Genomic DNA, 22,034 nt, shown 5'->3' on the forward strand with positions numbered 1-22,034 from the left:
TATCCGATGGGTTTTATCTGTCGAGATCGACAAATCAGAAGGTAATGATATCCACAACAAGACAAATGATAAACACATACTTAACACTGTCAATCTCACAGAAAACATCAATGTTATTACACCAAGTGCAATGTTTCCGAAATCCAAAAGCGCTCGTCAAAAACCATGGATTTAGTCAAACATGAAAGACACAATAGAGACTGCTGCAGACTATTTGAGAAACAGTGACAGTACTGAGTATGAAAAAAGATGAGAAAACTTTAGTTATTTTTCTGAATTAATGGAGCTAAATTCTCAGCTGTCTGTTGGGACAAGAAAAATGAAAGTTCAAGAGGAAAGGTCTGAACAAATAGCCAATGATCAATCCAGAATTAAGGACCCCATTTCTGAGATGAGGAAGTGTTTAGGAGGTACCTTTTCTCGGCCCAGAAAAAGTGAATGAAGAGAAAAGAATGGAAGCAGGATTAACCACAAATTTTACAACATCAATGCAAAGAAAAGATTTTTCAAAGAAGATTTGGAACAACTTACACATCAAATAGATTAGGCTTAGCAGGAGCAGCTACAGAAACATTGGCTAAGCTCAAAGCAATGCTGCAGAAGATGGCAGACACACACACACACACAGTAAATCACTCATGAAATTAACTTTTCAAAAATAGATACCAGCATGATGCTTGTGAAAGAACTTAAGCAGGAGGTGCAGAAATCCAAACAATCATTCAAGTAGCATATGGAAAATGTCCAGCCTTATAAGATACCAAATTGAAAACAAAGTTGGAAAGGCCACAGCAGGTTATAAAGGCGAAAATATACTGCACCAACAGAAGACTAAAATCTTCATTGAATTAGAAGAATGTGTGCTATGGAACCAGAATTTTGAAATTGAGCTGGATATTCTTAACGAACAAAATAGTAAATGCCAAGAACATTTGATAGTTTGCAGAATGAAATCATTCAGTTGCTAATCTGGAACAAAACTTGCCTGTAGTGCATCAGCATAAGCAAATTTCTGTGCTATATGACTCTATGATTTTGTCACTATAAAAACATGACAACACAAACATGTTCATTGGTCAACATGAAAAGCAGACATTACCACAGATGACAGTGAAAACTAATGTCATTTCCAAAGTCACCATCATGAGATCTGGACATTTCGACTGATTTTTCATGCTGTATAAGATATGTGATAATATATAATGTAATATAATTTATTCTGAATTTTGAACAAGTGATATATGGGTTTTCTGTGAGTCTGTGAAAATATTTCATGATTAACCTTTAAGCATTTCTGTAGACATAGTAATTGTCATTTTTTAAACAGTTGGAAGAGCGTGAGTTCAGGAGATAAAGGGGAATTTGTTTACATTAGAAGGTAATCAATGTATGCAGGAAGTAAACAGTTGTGCATTAGATTTTCATCTTAGAAAGCTGTTATTGTCAATAATTAAGTTTTCATTTTGGAATAATGGGAGTGACATATTTGTACCCTGACTTCAAAAGAGTTTACATTGCAGGTGTCCATGTGCTGTGTGTATATATGCTGTGACTTTTATTTGCAGCAAATGTTTCTGCATACTGCATACAAACTGAAATCAGTTTGCTCCTATAAAGCATGCCTCATCACTTTTAATGTGGTTTACTGTGTTAAATAAATTACCCCCTAGAGTGAATCAAACCCTGAAGTGCAATTGATCATTAGACCATTATCATTAATATGAGGGAGAAAGTTCAAAGGAGGTGTGAGGGGAAATTGTTTTACACAGAATGTGGTAGGTGACTGGAAAGTGCTGCTGGGTCTGTGGTGGAGGCAGATACAATAGGGGCTTCTAAGGGGCTTTTTGTTAGACACATGAATAAGCAGGGAATGGAGGCTTATGGACCATAGGCAGGCAGAAAGGATTACATTAAATTGGCATCACGCTTGGCACATCTTCGTGGGTTCCTGTGCTGTCCTGTTCTATTCTATGTTCTGTGGCAGACTTGATGAAATATGTATTATTGCTGGGATGCATTTCCTGTCATTAATGTTTGACAATGTGTCCCTAATTCGTAATATTGCTATAAAGGAGATGGGGTATGGTGTGGGGATGGTGGATGAACAGTGCCAAAGGGAGAAAGAAGTGCAGGGAAATTAGAGGTGGGCAAATTAATGAAAATATTTCAAATTCTGCCGACTTGGCAGACACTTTTCTTCATCTAGTGAGTGAGGTAATCCAGTATTTCATCTAGTGTGTCAACAATATAGAACCCTCCTTCCAGAAGATGATATGGGTGAGGAGGGAAGGGTGCATGAGATGTAAAATCCATTCCTACGTAATTCAGAATATTAACACCAGATTGGAAAGGATCTCTAAGTAATTCAGACAAGAATTGATTTTGAATTTATATGCACCTGCAAAGTGATTAACTATATGAATGGACTTTACCCCATGTACTTTTTCTTGATAGAGAAGTGCCAGAATATTTGACACAACAAATTTGTTCTTTACAGCAGTACACTAGAATACTATTCTGGATTTTTACTGTAACACATGAGAAAACACAATGACGCCTTCAAACATCCAATTTTGTCAAAAAAAATACACAGGACACAATATATAGTAAAGTTGTCTTGTACTAGTTTAATTTTTCAAGCACACAGCCACTTTAGCCATTAACCACCCAGCCCATCACCAGAATATAAATCTCTCAATTTTGTTCTTTATCTGTTCATTTCCTTGTCTTCCTCTTTCCTGGATTTTGTATATACCTACTTCTGACCAAGCAATTCTGAAGCAGGATCTCAGCTTGACATATTATGTCTACTTCTCTCTCTGCAGATACTAATTGATTTGATGAGTATTTTTCTAGAATTTTCAGTTTTCTTTGTTAAACTTTCAACATGTGTATCAATTTGCTTTTGCACTACAGGCCAAATTGTCCACTGCTCTCTCCTGCCAATCATAGATTAAAACTAGGCTCACAGTATCTCATGACTGGATTTGCATGAACATGGAAACAACTTCTGAAGTCAATACTGCGAGGTTAAGAAACAACAATTGCTAATGGCAATTTTCAAAATTGACATAATTTGCACATGGTCTTTGCAATTGAAGAACGAAGAGATTATTTTTATACATTACAGCTCAGCGTTTCACTCAACAATGATTTATATAAAATAAATGCAGCGACTTACCCATTGAACTCAATGTATTTGTAGATAAGCCCTGCAATGACCATGGCCACTATGGCATAGTACCAGGAACAAATAAACATCAGGGATAGGCACAGGCTCATTCCCAGGAATGACATAGTCCTGTGAAAAAAGTATAAGCATATGACTGCTACAGAAAATAAGAATATTACAGACACAAGCACGTTTTTTTTTTGAAATACCACACTTGTGATGAATTTGTCAACTATTTAGTTTCCATTATTTATTATGATATAGAATGTCCTTAATAATAATGCACTTAAAAAAAGGCACTTCATTGACTGTAAATGCTTTGGGACATCTTGAGGTCATGACTGGTACTGCAGAATTTAAAGTTAATTCTTTGTTCATTTTTGCTCTGGGGTGCATTCTGCATAAGCGGAAATATTGTGGATGCAGAGAGAATATACATTGAGATCAGTACCTGCTTGTGGGTTTTTTTTCATTCAATCATGGTCACTGGCTGGGCCGACACTTATTGCCTATCCCAAATTGCCCTTGGGAAAGTGATGGTGAGCAGCCTTCTTGAACAGCAGAGATCCTTTTCCTTTAGATAGACCCTCAATGCTGTGATCGATGGAGTTACAGGATTTTAATCCAGTGACAGTGAAGGAATGGCAATATATTTCCAAGTCAGGACATTAGTAGTTCAGAGGGGAACATGCAAGTGTTGGTGTTCCTATGTAATTGCTGCCCTTGTTTAGATTAGATTAGATTTTCTACAGTGTGGAAACAGGCCCTTCAGCCCAACCAGTCCACACTGACCCTTAGAAGAGTAACCTACCCAGACCTGTTTCCCTCTGACTATTGCACCTAACACTATGGGCAATTTACCGTGGCCAATTCACCTGACCTGCACATCTTTGGACTGTGGGAGGAAACCAGAGCACTCAGAGGAAACCCATGCAGACACGGGGAGAATGTGCAAACTCCACACAGACAGTCGCCCGAGACTGGAATCGAACCCGGGTCCCTGTCACTGTGAGGCATCAGTGCTAACCACTGAGGACAGTCCCCGAGGAACTCCTGAAGAGATGTCCTGCTACTGAGATCACTGACCTCCAACAATAAAAACTATCTTCCTTTGTGCCAGGTATGACTCCAATGAGCTGAGAGATTTTTCTTTGATTTCCATCAACTCTAAGTTTTGTAGGGCTCTTTGATGCCACATTCAGTCAAATGTGGCCTTATCAAAGGCAGTCACTCGTATATCATCGCTGAAGTTAAATATTAATCCGTGTGTAAGCCAGGTCTGTAATGAGGTCAGGAGCTGACTAGCCCTGGTTCATCCAAAACTGAGCGTCATTGAGCAGGCCATCATGAAGCAAAGGCTGCTTGGCTTCTCTATTGATCATCAATTTTATCACTTTACCTAGAGTAAGAGTAGATGATAGGGCAGTAATTTGTTTTGTTGAATTTGTCCTGCTTTTTGGGTACATGATATATCTGGGTGATTTTCCATATTATTGGGTTGATGCCAGTGTTGTGGCTATACTGGAATAGTTTGGCAAGTTCTGGCATACAGTTGTTCAACACTGGTGCTGGAATGTTGTCAGGGCCCATAGCCTTTGAAGTATCCCATGCCTTCTTATTAATTTCTTCATATCATATGGACTGAATTGAATTGGGGTTGGCCTGTATGAAATTGGGGACGAGACTGAGATGAATCTTCAACATGGCACTTCCAGCTGAAGGTTGCTGCACGTGTTCCAATCTGATCTTTTGCATTCATGTGCTAGGCTAATCCATCTTTGAAGATGGGATATATGTGAAATCACCTCCTGCAGTAAATTGTTTAATCATGTATCCCATTTATAACTGGATGTAGCAAGACTGTAGAACTGAGGTCTGATGTGTTGGCTAAGGAATCATTTAGCTCTGTCAATGACTTGCTGTTTATACAACTTTGCATGCAAATAGTCCTGTGTGTGAATTCAGGTCAAATCCTCATTAATTTTTGGTATGCCCTCCTTTACTCTTCATTGAACTACAGTTAATCCAATAACTTGATGGCAATGATTGAGTAGGGTCCATGAACTTGCAGAACTTGTCTGAACACAACATGCTGCTGGTGGCCCACAGAGCCTCATCTATGCCCAGCAATGAGTCATTAGACCAAGACCAGCCTACTTAAATGGTGGCAGTGCCACACAACATAGTAGCCTCTTAGTAATGGTAACAGTGAACTGATAGTCTGTCTGCAGGTGCAGGAGGGTTTGTCTTAGATTAGATTAGATTAGATTACTTACAGTGTGGAAACGGGCCCTTCGGCCCAAGAAGTCCACACTGACCCACTGAAGCGCAACCTGCCCATAACCCTACCCCTACATTTACCCCTTACCTAACACTACGGGCAATTTAGCATGGCCAATTCACCTGACCCGCACATCTTTGGACTGTGGGAGGAAACCGGAGCAGACACGGGGAGAATGTGCAAAATCCACACAGTCAGTCGCCTGAGGCGGGAATTGAACCCGGGTCTCTGGCGCTGTGAGGGAGGAGTGCTAACCACTGTGCCACCATGCCGCCCACTTTGGATTGAGCCCTCCACTATCACCTGATGAAGGAACGTCGCTCCGAAAGCTAGTGTGCTTGCAATTAAACCTGTTGGACTATAATCTGGTGTTGTGTGACTTTTTAACTTTGTACACCCCAGTCCAACACCAGCATCTCCAAATCTTGTCTTACTTTCACTGTGATGATCGTGGATTCAATGACAATACTGCTGGAGCAGATATTTCACTTTTCTGTTGTTGGCACATTGTTGTCAGAATCACCCAGGAAGCTATATCCTTAGCAGTGCATTGGTGTCTACAATAACACTGGTGCAGGATACTTGCAGACCTGCCTCTGATGACAACTCTTGGTGTCCAAAATCATCAATCCTTTGTACTCTTCATAGCTATCTTTGTCTTCTGAGTAAGTTTCATATTCTTAACTAAGAAGCTATCTTGATTTTTGAAGTCCATTAGAAAGAATAAACAGTTACCCGAGATGTTGCAATATCATTTTCACCCTTAATGTGTTGTGGTTGTTGCAGGAAGTTCAAAATTCATGAGAGAATGAAGCATCAAGATGGGCTTATTAAAAGCTGGAGCTCCATCAGTTACTTTCTTTTGCCTTCCTCCAGTCGTTCATCCAGAAGAATAATTTTAAAATGGCCCAGTGGAGACAGCCATTAATCTGAATGAACTTCATGCATCAGTAGCACTGCTAGCTGAATAGATAACAGATTGCTTATAATACAAAGTGACAGCCCAGTTGAGGTCTCATTGGCCTTCAAGGTTGAGCAAATCTTATTTGCAAATTTTACCTTTTCTTCAAAATCATATCTTTGCAGCATAATTCTATGCCAATTGTTGCATTTTGGATGAATGCATAGTAATGGGAATGTGTTTTTTTCCATAGCTTTATCTGTCTTCCCATTATATCATTGACTCCGAGAGGTTAGTTAGACTAACACTAGTACCTTCTCAGAATGCATATTCAGTGTTTATGTATTTAGACAGTGCTTATTCAGGTCTTAACTAAAGTGAGACCTTAAATTCTCCAAACTCTATATCTACATAAAAGACATTTTCCAGAAAAGGTTACTGATTGAAAGAAAGAAAGAACAACTTGCACTTCTGTCGCAACTATCACATTTGCAGAATGTTTGAAATGCTTGACAGCTAGTTGAGTTCAAAGCAGCCATTGTGCTAATAATGGAACACCAATAGCCACATTGCACTCCACATAATCAGTAAATAATGACCAGAATTTTCTGTGGTATAGGTTGATGGATAAATATTGTTCAGGACACTGGGGAGAACTTACCTGTTCTTCCTCAAAGTAATGCCATGAAATCTTTCATTTCATTTGATAGGGTATTTTGGGCCATGGTTAATTGTTTCATCTGAAAGGCAGCAGCTCTGAAGTGCAGCACTCCCTGATAAAGCACTGATTTGTCAGCCTAATGTCATTACATTCTGACTCAGAAAGAATGTACTACCACCATTTACAACATAATGAGGAGTTTTTTTTTTGCTCCTTTCTGAACTTAGAGATGCTGAAGTGAATTATTATACATGCACTCTCATTTTAGCTAATTCAATCATGTGGCTAAATGACCTGTATATTTCAGTGTTAGATTGTGCAGTCAGCCACTGAGACATTTCAGGACACTTAGAGAGCACACTGAAATAACTGTAGAGTTAGATTTAATGAATATGTAGATGAGTCACTGAGGTAGGCCGAGATGGAAGGCAAAACAACAAATGAGACATATTGGTCCAACTCATCTTGTGTACCTCACAAAGAGCTCCAATATGACCAGTATGTTCATTTCCAAATATCACAATTTAATGTAGCACAGTAGCCAGGTGCTAATATCCTGCCAGAAAGTTACTGTCTTGTAGTATTACCATCAAATATACAATGCAAATTAACATTGTTGGAAAGTAACTCTGAAACCTGGCCTGACTTTTGTGAAAATCTGAAGAGCCTATGCTAGAACGTTGATTGTCTACTATAGATTTTACACAAGAACAGAAATATTTAAAGTATGATACCTAAAATGGTGGAATTTTTTACTCCAGTTAATTAATGTTGAAGAGTGAATAGAAGTTATGTCAATGATGAGAATTTGAAATAGTTGGAAATAAAACTTATAGATCTGATGTAAAACCTATTACTTTATGTCATCTGTTCTATGCACAGATGTTTTCTATGGATAAGAAAAATAAAGAGTTATCATCTGCAAATTTAATCTTTATCAGCTGATTAAAAACCTTCAAAGTCTTTTAAATTTTGGGTGTACATCTCAAGGATTAAAATGCAAACTTTCAATGGGGTAAACATGGGAAAGGTCCTAGGGTCACATAAGATCTGTACATTAGTGTCAAATAATAGCTGTACACTGTGCTCAAATAACATCTATACATTCAGGTTGGATGATATCTGTACATTGCTTAAAATTTGTGCTTACAGTACATAACAAAAATCATCCAAACTGCTGATGATGTACTGCCTCATTAGTGCCAGATATCCATTGTCCTCAATTTAACACATTTGAAGGTGCCTGATATCTTCTGTAGAAACTAGCTGTCTTACACTCTGAAGCACTTGTTATATATACAACACACAGCAAGCCATCTGCTATCCTCTATATAACATGTACAGAGACATCTGTAATCTTTATGTAACACACGCTGCTTTATTCATGCGTGTTTTCTTTACCGATTTGGTCTGGATGACATAAAAAAAAAGACAAGGTTAAAAAAAATGGCAGATTAGGAAGTATGAAATACCAGTGGTAATATCTGAATCTGGGTCTCCAGTTCGGGGTTCGGAGTAGTGTCTGTAGTGCACAGGCAAGGTTCACAAACATGTAGCACATTAAGAAAAACCTGAGGATAAATATAAAACACAAAATCATTTCCTTTGTTATGCTGAGAATACACAAGACATTTAATGATAGTGAAGGTTATACTCTAACAGAGGCCTCAAATTAATATTACACTGAAAACATAGTCTTTCAGAGGCACCAACATGGGAAACATGAGCTTTAGAATTGACAATCTTCCACATACATTGACCTATTTCTTCTTATTTCAGATCCTTAATGAGTTACTCTGCAGTTCCAGCATTTTGTAATAGTTATTTCAGATTCCTCGCATTTATAAACCATCTTTCCATCTCTATCTGGAGTACCTGATAATATTGATGAACCCAATGCATTAATTTCATGATATACAATGAGGTGTAATTGTGGCTGGTGATTGTAGGCCTGTGGCTATCATGCTGGGATAACTGACCTGGCCCTCTTCAAAGGAAGCAGATGCTGACTGACTAGTGCAATTGACTGCAAATAAAAGTACATGGGAGGCAAAAGAGCTCTGAGGTGTGGGAGGTGTTAGTAATGGAAGTAGTCAGGAGTAAAGAGATACATTTCTGCAAGAGTTGGGGACAATGCAGTGTGAGAGATGGGCAAGAGTCCCTCAAGGAAGTTTCTCAGAAGGGAATGGCGCCAGAGGGCAGGGAGGTGAACTCCTGTATTCTGGCTGCCTGAACTAGCAGCATTCCTACAAGAAATTCAATGACCTTGCCATGGTTGTTCACAGTCACAAAGTGCATCTTCACATGATGGTATTTCTCCAGCACAGGTCAAACTTCCCATACTGCTCAATGCCTTGAAGTTCATTGTTTGTACAATGTCTGGACTTAGAGCTAATATTCAGATGTCCCAGTTAACTTTGACGATGCAGATCATGATGCAAATTTCACTTCTAAATCCCAGAGACTCCGCAGACATGCAGCTAGTCAGTTATAATTGCCATATCGCCCAAACAGAGAGGAATACAATAATTGATTTGTCCGCCTTTCTTGAGGGAGAAAGAAGCCTCTTCTATCCAAAATTCCCAAGAACGTTGATGATGATGGTTTATTTCTGTCCTTTTACCACTTTTCAACCCCAACTCCACTCTCATTCTGCTATCTGATGTTAAGTGCATGCTGATGATGGTGCAGCTATGGAGCTCTTGCTATCTACCACTCATCATTCCCTAACTTCAACCCTCACCATCTGATTCTTTTTAAAATTGAGGCTTGACCAGCCAAAGCTGCCTTAGGACCAAGAGTGAAAATTTCACCACACCATTGCTCAATAAACACTGTGGTCTTGTGGTAACTCAGCTCAGAGACTGCACAAACTATCAAGTGTGGTATAGAATTTGGATCTGTAGACAAGTCAGCAAGATAGTTTTTCTATCAGCTCAATGCAGGATGAAGTTGCATATGAGCTCTACTGCAAAGGATTCAGATGAACACTTCATGGAGTGAACACTGATGCACAGAAATACTGAGTGGTTTGCTGCATTTGTGGGCCAGAAAGCCTCTTGCTATATAGCACTACCACCGCTGAATGTCCCATTTTTGACATCCTGGGGGTTATAATTTGATGGAAATGAACTGGACATAACAGCACAACAATAGGTCAAGGTCTAGGAATTCTGCAGCGAGGAATGCACCTCCTGGCTACCCAATATCTTTTCTACCATTTTCAAGGCACAAATCAGGAGTGTATCTGGATGAATGCAGCTCCAACTACACTCAAAAATTGCAACATCATCCAGGACAAAGCAGCCCACCTGCCTAGCACTGCATCCATCACCTTCCACATTCATTCCCTCCGCTACGAAGATACAGTGACAACAGTGCGTGCCATCTATAAGATGCACTAACTCAGTAAAGCTTCTCTGACAGCACTGTCCAAACATGTGACATCTACTATTAGAAGGACAAAAGCAGATGCATGGGAACACCTTGCACCTTGACCTTCAGGACTCCATACGAGCCACATGCCACCTTGACTTATATCACTGTTCCTTCACTGTCACTGTGTCAAAATCTTCGAAACCCCTTCCTAGCACAACTATGGGTGTCATTTTTCAGGTTAGAATATCTGGTCGGCCTGGAGGAGTTGGACCGATGGGTCGGTTTCTGTGCTGTAACCTCTATGATTCTGACTGAAGCAATTCAAAGTATTACACCACTACTTTCTCAAGGGCAAATGGGGATGACCAATAAATGATTATTTTACAAGTGACACACAGATATTCCAAGAATGAAGAGGAAAGAAATGTCTAGTTCAAAACTAACAGACTGCATCATATGAAGCTTGGAGTCTATCCTTTCCAAAATGGAAGTGGAAGCCAACTTTATAACAACACCGATGCACCAATGCAGCACTTAGTGACCAATGTCTCGGCTTCCATTGTTGTACAGATGAGAGCCACCCAACATCTCAATGCTGCAGTGGAAGCTCATGAGATTGTGAGATCATGGCTGTGGAACTCAGTGTTTAAAGGAACACACAGATGCTCAAAGCAGTAATGTGCGCTCCATCAGATTACTCGAGTTGGCAGTGATTCAGTGGAGTATGAATCTGCTGTCCTCTCTCAGAACGTACATCTGGTACTGCCACTACGAGTGCTCTTGCTAAACCTTCACAGTGAGCCAGCTCAGGCTGATACAGCTTTTGCTGACATGATGCAGTCTGAAACTGGGAGCCCAAGGCTGAGAGCTGCTTGAGGGTGTCCTGCAAGATCGTCTGACAGTCTATAAACAATGTGCGGAGGTCATTTGAAAAGCACATAGGGTTGTCAAGTGCTGCGACAGAGCAATGTAAAACTGAAACTATACTTTGGGTATACAAGACATTGATACAATCATGTTTTAACTCATGTAGTCTCATGTGGTCTATATATGTATGGAGTAGGGAAGAATATCCAGAGTAGACTGACCAAAATAATATTCTGAGGGCCATCAGCTATCAGGGTAATTTCAAGACCTGCTTTTCTTTCAATGACTCAGGAAAGATCTAGAGAACTGAACTCAAGTTTAACTCTCAAAGTGAACAGATTTTATCCACTTGACAGGTTATTTAACAGCTTGGTCCTGAGCAAACACATTTGCAGCAAGTGTTTGAAGTGTGAACACCTTCAGTGCTAAGTTTATTAGCTGGAGGCAGAAGTACAGATATTGTGAGGCATCTTGGAGGGAGGAAAGTTGCCTGGATTCTTCGTACGAAGACGCAATGTCACCTCTTCAGATTGGGTTGTATCATTTGGTCAGTGATCACAGCAGGAGGGTGTGGCTGCAAATGAGAAAGGAAATTTGACCCAGAAGGCAAGAATGCAGGGACCTTAGATTTGAAATTGTCCACCAGATTTGAGGTTCTTTTAAGTTGTCTGGATGAGAGTGAGGGCTGTAGTGTGCATGAGATGATTGACCATTGCACCATGACATTGCAATTCACTCCAGAGGGGGGAATAGAAAAGAAAATTGTGACAACAAGGACAGTAAAATGAAAGGGATTGATATCATTCTCTGCACAAAGAGTGTATGTCCACACAATTGTATTGCCTGCATAAGGTTCAGATTTATGAAGCACTGGCACCAATACTGGGGATGATGGAATCTAAACAACAAGGATAGTCTCCACCTGAACTATGCTGGGGCAGGTGTTCTTGCCAACTGCATAACTAGGCAAATACAGAGAATTTTAAACAAAATAGTGGGGTAAGGATCAAATTTGGAAAGATGCAGTAAATAAAAAAGTAGAATCAAGGTCAAAGAGGAAGGTATTAATTCGGCAAACAATGAACAGATCATAACAGGAAAGGATAGACAGCATCAATGTAAGAGACAACATACAGATATGACTAGAATTTTCAAAAATAATATAATTTTAAACCTTTATACTTTGTATCTGCATGCATGTAACATATGAAACAAAACAGATGAATTAAAAGTGCAAATAGAAATGAATAAATACATGATAGCATTATACAATCATGGCTACAGATTTAAATGGATTGACACCTGAATCATGAAGGGTACAGAAGAATTAGCGATTACAGGAACCTAGGAAAGGTTGGAGGGGTGACTCTGTCAGTAAATGATGGAATGTTCACCATCGAGAGGGATGATCTACGTTTAGGAAACCAAGACTTGGAAACAGTTTGGATAGAGATATGAAATTATAAGGGCAAGAATTCACTTGTGGGGATAGTGTACAGGCCCTTTAACAGTTAATACATAACAGAGTGAAACTTGATAGAATTGAGAGCTTGTCAGACATGCATGGTGATAATCACAGGAGAATTTAATGTACATACTGATTGGAAAAGTCTATGGACAGAGGTGGCTGAAATGAGGAATTCAGAGAAGGTTTTTTGGATGGTTTCTTGGAATAGCATATTCAGGAGCTGACCAGACAGCAGGCTATACAAGAATAAAACAAAACACTGCAGAACCTGGAGACGTGAAATAAAAACAGAATTTGTTGGAGAAACTTCAGAAGGTCACTGCATTTGAATGTTGACTGTACTTTCTCTCCAAGATGTTGCCAGACCTGCTGAGCTTCTCCAGCAGTTTCTGTTTTTGTTCCTAATCTGTATTGATCTCTTTGCAGATGCCACAGGCCATTGAAATCTACGCTAGATTTTCAGGTCAGTAATATTCCAAAAAAGGTACGTACATGGAGAGGATGGGTGCTACCTCATCCAAAGAGGCAATGAGGATCCCGGTTTCACAGATACATGCTGTCAGTAACAGGGCCCAGGTGGGTTCACCATTGGCTTTTCCATGACCAAATACCTGGGAAAAATAGAAAAATGAGACAACTGTAGCAATAGCAAGAGAAATGATGTGCTTTCATAACTGGAGACTATTGTAGAAATAGCATAACATTCAAAGGCAGATGACCTTACTGCAGGTCGTCCAGAAAGAGATGAGAAAATATGTTAGAATAGACATACTTATTAACTTAATTCCTGCCCCAGAATTGTCAGTTTGCATATCCCTATTAAAAGCTATTTGTATTGGATGCATGAATCTAGGTTAGGACAACAGATTGAAATTATGGTCCATATTGGCATGAGTGAATTAGGTAGGAAAAGTGTTAAAATCCCATAAGCAGTGCTTGAGGCACTATGGACAAGATTAAATAGCAGGATCGCAGAGGGAGTAATGCTATGCTTGCTCCCAGAACGAATAGCTTTGCACCCTGGAAGATAATGCATGTGTATGGATATTTGGGAAAATGGTGGGAGGTAGTAAGGGAAAGAAGACTTCATATGCATGGAACCAGTTCTGGCCCAATTTTCTCACTGACAGGTCAAATAGTACTGTTTGGGGGAGACATTACTTTATTTGGAGAATAGAATAAATAGCAAAAGGTAAATAGAAGAAATTAAATTAGGGGACAAAGAAATACAAACAACACTAAAATTATAAATATCACGAAGTTGTAGCTGTCAGATTGTATAAAATGGGTGATAGAGAATTAATGGCCTGTTGTACACTTTGTCAATCAATTCAACAGAAATAAAACAGACTGCTGATCTGTTATTTCCTCTTTCCAACATTACAAAAAGTAAAAATTAATCCCATTCTGTGATAAATCTTCACACATTGGACACATGAGGATGGGAATGTGGGTGTTGGGCAGTGAAGTGCATGGTTTCAACCTTATATGTTTTGTGGAATCTGGTGTATGTGGAGAAAGAGTGGAGCTAGAAATAGCACAGCAGGTCAAGCAGCAGCAGTGGAGAAGTGGAGTTGAAGTTTCAGGTCAGAACCTTTCACCAGTCCTAATGATAGGTTCTGCTCTGAAACGTTGCCTCCCCTTCTCCACTGATGCTGCTTGACCTGCTGTGCTTTTTCCAACTCCACTCTTTATCCAGTCTGACTCTCTAGTACCTGCAGTTCTCATGGTCTCCGAGAAACCGGTATAAGGTCAGTTATCACAGTTACTTACAGACATTTAAGTATTGACATTTAAGTGGTTACTTGACATTGCTTAGTTAAGCAGTCGGTAAGGACAGTAAGCCAAAGCTTTCAGATCCATTTTTGTATGTGCATGTTGGGTCCTGATGATGTCATTGGGAACTAATTTGGGCGGCACGGTGGCACAGTGGTTAGCACTGCTGCCTCACAGCGCCTGTAGACCCGGGTTCAATTCCCGACTCAGGCGACTGACTGTGTGGAGTTTGCACGTTCTCCCCGTGTCTGCGTGGGTTTCCTCCGGGTGCTCCGGTTTCCTCCCACAGTCCAAAGATGTGCGGGTCAGGTGAATTGGCCAAGCTAAATTGCCCGTAGTGTTAGGTAAGGGGTAAATGTAGGGGTATGGGTGGGTTGCGCTTCGGCGGGTCGGTGTGGACTTGTTGGGCCGAAGGGCCTGTTTCCACACTGTAAGTCTAATCTAATCTAATCTAAGGGCAATTTTAACTTGTAAGTGTGGGCAAAAATGATACGGTGAGTTTTACAGCAGGCACAACCCTACACAAAACAGAAGGCGCTGAGAAAATCACGTCTGTCGAGTTAAATTACATAAATGTCCTTGTTGGTTGCGAGAACATAATACCACACATGTGGTTTTGAACATGAGTGAGGCACCTTTTACCACTTCTGCATGGCCCTGACACCAAGCCACATTTTCACTGATTACATGGGTGGGAACAACTTCTATTTCTTCTGTTTTATTCATCTCAGGAAGAAAAGCATTTGCTATTTCAAATAAAACAAAATGGAATTCAGAAATTACTGTTCTCAATGAAAACATATGAATTCTTCTGTACAAGCAAGTGTGGGATTACATCAACCACGTTTTGCAATTGCATCTACAAAATATGTCACAGAATGCTCAAGGCTTTGAGAGCAGAAGATTAGCAACAGTTCAAGAGAGACTGTCTCTTCAATTCAGAGATATGAAATTGTGATGAACTGTACCTAAGGAGAGAGTGACACCACAATAACAATTCAGCATACAGCTCAGTAGGAAAGTATGTGTAAAGGCTATAGCTGGTATTTCTGTCACATTCAATTACTATTGTCAAGGATCTCCGTGATCCCATTGCATATGGTCAGTGATCTTATTGTTTGCTCAAGAAAACACTCCTGATTAAATTTCAGATCTCACTACATTTGGGATACTCTGTCATGCAGTACATGACTTGACTTTTCATGTTCCAGAGTGCTCACAGAACCTAGATCAATGTAGCTGACAAATCATCTAGATCTAGTGACTCCACTTGTTTCCTCAGCACCTCTCCCATTTGCCTGAAGGAATGGAAGATAAGGAAAACCATTGCAATAAATGATTAAGTGTGAGAGGAATAGCTCTGACTTTTCATGAGAGGATGTCCTCCAGCCTGTTAGGGGTAGCTCAATCATAAACATGCATTTTGTGAAGTAGAAGGTCGTCATTGAGTGGAGTAAGTTAAAATGAGAAGGAGCAATCAACCCTAGTTTTTCTTCCATAAACCCATGTAATAATGTCCTCAGATTCAGGCACTGGTGTAGAGGACGTGTAACTGCTATATTTTCTCCGTTTCCAAAAAGATGTGGAATCAGTAGCAGTACTTTTTCAATATCTGTATTGAAGTGGTTTCAGATGTTAGAATGTAGTCATGGAACTAAACATCAACAAAACGATCCTCACTATTGTCCTTACATGTTTCCCTTAGATTGTTAAACTACCTCTGATTTTATCTCAATTTATCACAAAGCCCTGTTCCCCCAAGGTTCATGTTGGAAACTGATTGCCTCATTGTTTTCAATTACCTCATGGTGAGGAAATAACCAGGTTTGCAAATCTGGATCAGAATGAAGTAGAATTTTCATACATTTAACACGAGCATTCTTTCACATGCTCCTAATGTGATCTTTGTTCCATGATAAGCACAAGTGAAGCTGCAAAAACATACCCGTAGGAAAGGTACAATGCCATCTCTCGAGATAGCCTGCAGGAGGCGAGGGGCACCTGTCAGACTCTGAAGACCAGCGCCACACGTGGAGAAGAATGAACCAATTACAATGACCCATGGAGATGGCCAGGACAATGTTCCAATCACAAGATTTCCATTCACAGCCTCTCCGAATCTAAAAAAAAAGAGGCCTGGTTTACAAACTTAACTCAATGTGGTCACAATTATATATAAAAAAAACTGCGGAAGCTGGAAATCAGAAACAAAAACAGATATTGCTGGAAAAGCTCATCAGGTCTGGCAGTATCTATGGAGAGACAGCAGAGTGAATGTTTCAGGACCAGTGACCCTTCTTCAGAACGGATAGTAGCTAGGAAAAGGTTGGTATATGTGCTGATGATGACATAGCGAGATGTAAACAAGAGGAGGAGATGGAGCCCAGAGAGCGAGAGAGAAACAGTTAGACAAAGAAATGGATGAAGGTCAGTCTGGGGGAATCAATAGTTGCTAATGGGGCCCATTAGTGTCTGACAATGGGTTGTTTGTGGTAACAGCCCATGTGATGGCAAGACTTAATGTGTGGGGATTGGGATTGGAAGATGGGAGAAGATGTTAAGCTATAAAATTGTTGAACTTGATATTGACTTCAGAAAGTTGCAGCTTCCCCAAGTGGAAAATGAGGTTTTGTTCTTCCAGCTTGTGTTCAGCTTCACTGTCACACCTCAGCAAGTCAGAGAGAGAGATGTTGGCCAGAGAACATGGTGGTGTGTTAAAGTGGCAGGAAACAGGAAGCTCAAGCTTATTTCTGTGGACAGATACAAGCATTCTGCAATGCAGTCACCCAGCTTGTGCTTCATTTCTCCAATGTAGAGGAGGCTACATTATGAGCAGCGAATAAATCGGGTAAATATCTGTGGCCTTAGAAAGTGAGGAAAGAGGAAGTAAACAGGTAAGTGTTATGCATTGTGCAATTGCATGGGAAGGTACTGTTGTGCTGTGGAGAGGCTGTGGAGTGGAGGATGTGTCTCAGAGGGAACAGTCTCTGCAGAAAGCAGACAAGGGAAGGGAATAAGTGTCTTAGGGTAGCATCCTACTGGAGATGGTGGAAGCAGCAGTTAACAGTCTTTTGGATGTTGATGCTGGTGGGGTGGTAGGTGAAGATGAAAGGGACCCTATTGATGTTGTCAGAGGGGTGACTGGGGTGAGAGCTGAAGTATGGGAGATGGGTCGGACATGGCTGTTCAGCCCCATCTTTAGCATATATACCAAAACTTCCTTAGCTATAATCAGTTCTGAAGAAGGGCCACTGGACATTAACTCTGTTTTGTCTCCACAGATGCTGCAGAGCTGCCGAGATTTTCCACTAGTTTCTGTTTTTGTTACCAATGCTGAATGTCCATTCGACAGCATCTGTGTTGTAATTTCTTTGTAATGCAGAGTTCGGTGGTGGAGCCAAAAAAAAATGAAGTGGTGTTGAGAGAACTGTATGTTCTTTTTAGACAGATGAGCTTAAATGGAATTAATTGCTCTATTTTTCTCTATACATCCTGAGATGGCAAGTGCTTCTGGCTAGCACAGTAGTTGACTTGGATCCAAACCACAAGTGAGTGAGGCCCTGCAGCAACACTGCAAGGATAGTGAGCAAATACAGTGATTAAAAAAAAGTCCAGCTCTCACCTTTGCCCTTTAAAACAACCCAGAAATTGCAGAGTGGAATGGAGATGAAATTGCACAGTTTCCATAAGTAAAGGATGGTAATGTCATCTGTCACTGATTGGGAATATGAATGAACTTCCAATTACCTTAAATTTACCAGTGACTGCACAGAAATTTGAGAGTGTCAAAATGAAAAGGTATTCAAGACCAAGATGACAGCAACAATTAATATTATTTCGGCAAGCCATGTTCTTGTTTTGTTTTTGGAAACTTCAGAGCTTAGACTCAGCCTATTTGCTTTACATTTTATGCAATGGAAATTTTTTTTTTCTTTTTTGCAAAATAAGTAATGGAAAATGTGCCCAAGTATGGTTGGACATTTTGCTGACTAAAGGTCCTAAAGCCTTGACAAAACATTTCAAGACATCACATACTTACACTTTGGTTTAAGAGATCACAGATTTAATATTTCACTATTGCACTAAATAGTTCACAGTTTTTCAAGATAAAATATTATAAAATATATTACAGATATGGAAAAAGGCAGTCAAGTGGCTAGGGAACTACAGAGTATCTCAGTGATTTGTTCCAAAGTTCACATCAAGATGTGAAAATGAATCCAATAAATGGAGCAGTTGTGACCATGGAAGTTTTTGGACCCTCATTGTAAAAGAAGAACTGCTGCGCTAACATCCTTCATGTGAAAGAAACCTGCCAGCTCTACTTGATCTAAACTACTCCAGTCTCATTACAGTGTGGTTGACTCTTACTTGGTTCTTAGTATGATTCAGCAAGCTATTTGGTTATGCCTGAAGGAAACTAAGGATGGACAATACAGAATATACCCATCAGACACACATCTCAATAATTAATCGAAAAAAATCAATTGTCCTATTTGTATACACTTTGCCTCACATCCATTCCTAAATTTAACCCTTCCATTCTAGATGTTTAAGTCTGCAGGCCTGAGCAGTCCCACAATGGTGACACAAATGCCATCTTCATGTGAGATCCCGAAAGATGACTGTAGGTTAATTATGTCTTTGTGCTATTGAGTGCACTGTTGAGTTGAATCCTGGTTTCACAAGAGCCCACGCATTTAAGAACCATATTCAATAGTAATATTTACAGAGGAATTGGATAAATAATGGCAAAGGAAGAGTTGGACATCGCACAGAGCCGTGGTAATAGGGGACTCCATAGTGAGAGGAACTGACCGGGGTTTTTGTGGCAGCAGACGGGACTTAAGGATGGTGTGTTGCCTTCCTGGCGCCAGGGTTAAAGACATCACAGACAGAGTGCAGGAAATCCTCAAGGACGAAGGTGAAGAGCCAGAGGTGGTGATACATGTCGGCACAAATGATGTCGGGAAGAAGAGGAGGAACATACTTTGGAGAACTAGGAAGAAGGCTGAAAAGCAGGACCTCCAAGGTGGTTATCTCCGGTTTGCTTTCAGTTCCTCGGGCTGATGAGGCCAGAAACATGGAGATAATGGACTTGAATGTGTGGCTGGGGAACTGGTGCAGGAAGCAAGGATTTAAATTCTTGAATCACTGGGGTATGTTTTGTGGTAAGCATAAATTCTACAAGAGAGACGGTTTGCACCTGAATAGGTTAGGGACCAGCATTCTGGCAGGCAGGTTTGCTACTGCAACACAGCTACGTTTAAACTAAGTAGCAGGGGGGAGGGGACAAACTGGATGTTTAAGACGGAAATTGGAGGGAAAGTTAGAACAAGGGAAGTCAAGAAAAACAACTGTCTCAATGCGGCAGAAAACTCAGAAAGGGATCATGGTGTAAGGTTGAGTGGCATAGGGGTTGATGGGAAGGGTGAGAGCAGTAACAAATTAAAAATACTGTATATGAACGTACGAAGCATTAGAAATAAGATGGATGAGCTTGAGGCTCTTTTGAAAATTGGCAGATACGACATTGTAGGGATAACGGAGACATGGCTTCAAGTGGACAGGGCCTGGGAAATGAATATTCAAGGCTATCGTAAGGACAGACTGACGGGCAGAGGGGGTGGGGTGGCCATGTTGGTAAGGGATGATATTCAGTCCATTGCGCAGGGGGACCTAGAATCAGGGGATGTAGAGTCAATGTGGATAGAGCTGAGAAATACTAAGGGTAAAAAGACCCTCTTGGGATTATCTTCAGGCCCCCAAACAGTAGTCTGGATGTTGGATGTAAGTTAAATCAGGAGCTGAAATTGGCCTGTCGCAAAGATGTTACTACAGTTGTTATGGAGGATTTCAAAATGCAGGTAGACTGGGAGAATCAGGATGGTATTGGACCTCAAGAAAGAGGCTTTGTGGAGTGCCTCCGAGATGGATTCTTAGAACAGCTGGTGCTGGAGCCTACCAGGGAGAAGGCAATTCTGGATCTGGTATTGTGCAACGAACCAGAATTGGTCAGGGACCTCGAAGTGAAGTAGCCATTGGGAAGTAGTGACCATAATACAATAAGCTTCAATCGGCAATTTGAAAGGGGGAGGTTACAATCGGAAGTGACAATATTTCTGTTGAATACAGGGAAATATGGAGCTATGAGGGAGAAGTTGGCTAAAGTTCAATGGTGCAATACCTTAGCAGGGATGACAGTGGAGGAACAATGATGGATATTCCTGTGTATAATGCAGAAGTTGCAGGATCAGTTCATTCCAAAAAGGAAGAAAGATCCTAAGAGGAGGCATGGGTGGCCGTGGCTGACGAGGGAAGTTATGAAACATATAAAGTTAAAAGAAAAAAAGTATAACATAGCAAAGATAAGTGGGAAAATGGAGGACTGGGAAGCTTTTAAAGAACAACAGAGGATTACTAAAAAGGAAATATGCAGAGAAAAAATGAGGTTCGAAGGTAAACTTGCCGATAATATAAAGGAAGATAGTAAAAGTTTTTTTAGGTATGTGAAAGGCAAAAAAATGGTTAAGACTAAAATTGGGCCCTTGAAGACAGAAATGAGGGAATATATTATGGGGAAAAAGAAAGAGCAGAAGAATTGAATTGGTGCTTCAGATCTGTGTTCACTGGGGAAGACACAAGTAATCTCCCTGAGGTAACAGTGGCTGAAGGACCTGAACTTAAGGGAATATATATTTGCCAGGAATTGGAGTTGGAGAGACTGTTAGGTCTGAAAGTTGATAAGTGCCTGGGCCCTGATGGCTGACATCCCAGGGTACTGAAGGAGGTGGCTCAAGAAATCGTGGTTACGTTGGTGATTATTTTCCAGAGTTCGATAGATTTGGGATCAGTTCCTGCAGATTGCAGGGTGGCTAATGTTGTACCACTTTTTAAGAAAGGTGGGAGAGAGAAAACAGGAAATTATAGACCAGTTAGTCTGACCTCAGTGGTGGGAAAGACGCTGGAGTCTATTATAAAGGATGAAATTACGGCACATCTGGATAGTAGTAACAGGATAGGTCAGAGTCAACATGGATTTATGAAGGGGAAATCATGCGTGACTAATCTTCTGGAATTTTTTGATGATGTAACTCTGAAGATGGACGAGGGAGATCCAGTCGATGTAGTGTACCTGGATTTTCAGAAAGCTTTCGATAAAGTCCCACATAGGAGGTTAGTGAGCAAAATAAGGGTGCATGGTATTGGGGGCAAAAGTACTAACTTGGATTGAAAATTGGTTGGCTGATCAGAAACAAAGAGTAGTGATAAACGGCTCCATTTCGGAATGGCAGGCAGTGACCAGTGGGGTACTGCAGGGATCAGTACTGGAACCGCAGCTTTTTACAATATATGTTAATGATATAGAAGATGGTATTAGCAATAACATTAGCAAATTTGCTGATGATACTAAGCTGGGTGGCAGAGTGAAATGTGATGAGGATGTTAGGAGATTACAGTGTGACCTGGACAAGTTAGGTGAGTGGTCAGATGCATGGCAGATGCAGTTTAATGTGGATAAATGTATGG

The 22,034-nt window shown here is 40.4% G+C and overlaps 1 protein-coding gene across 1 annotated transcript in view; it reads right to left on the reverse strand.

The window, feature by feature from the left end:
- LOC132822645 (solute carrier family 12 member 5-like) overlaps positions 1–22,034 on the reverse strand; it is a 340,455-nt gene that overhangs the window by 39,971 nt on the left and 278,450 nt on the right. Inside the window, exons 13-16 of the mRNA XM_060835891.1 lie at positions 16,450–16,624; positions 13,221–13,339; positions 8,488–8,586; positions 3,182–3,301 (exon numbers count right to left, since the gene is read on the reverse strand). Of these exons, the coding sequence (XP_060691874.1) occupies positions 3,182–3,301; positions 8,488–8,586; positions 13,221–13,339; positions 16,450–16,624 (513 nt within the window). The remainder of the gene's footprint in view (positions 1–3,181; positions 3,302–8,487; positions 8,587–13,220; positions 13,340–16,449; positions 16,625–22,034) is intronic.

Source organism: Hemiscyllium ocellatum, chromosome 15, assembly GCF_020745735.1.
Source record: "Hemiscyllium ocellatum isolate sHemOce1 chromosome 15, sHemOce1.pat.X.cur, whole genome shotgun sequence".
NCBI classification, from domain to species: Eukaryota; Metazoa; Chordata; class Chondrichthyes; order Orectolobiformes; family Hemiscylliidae; genus Hemiscyllium; species Hemiscyllium ocellatum.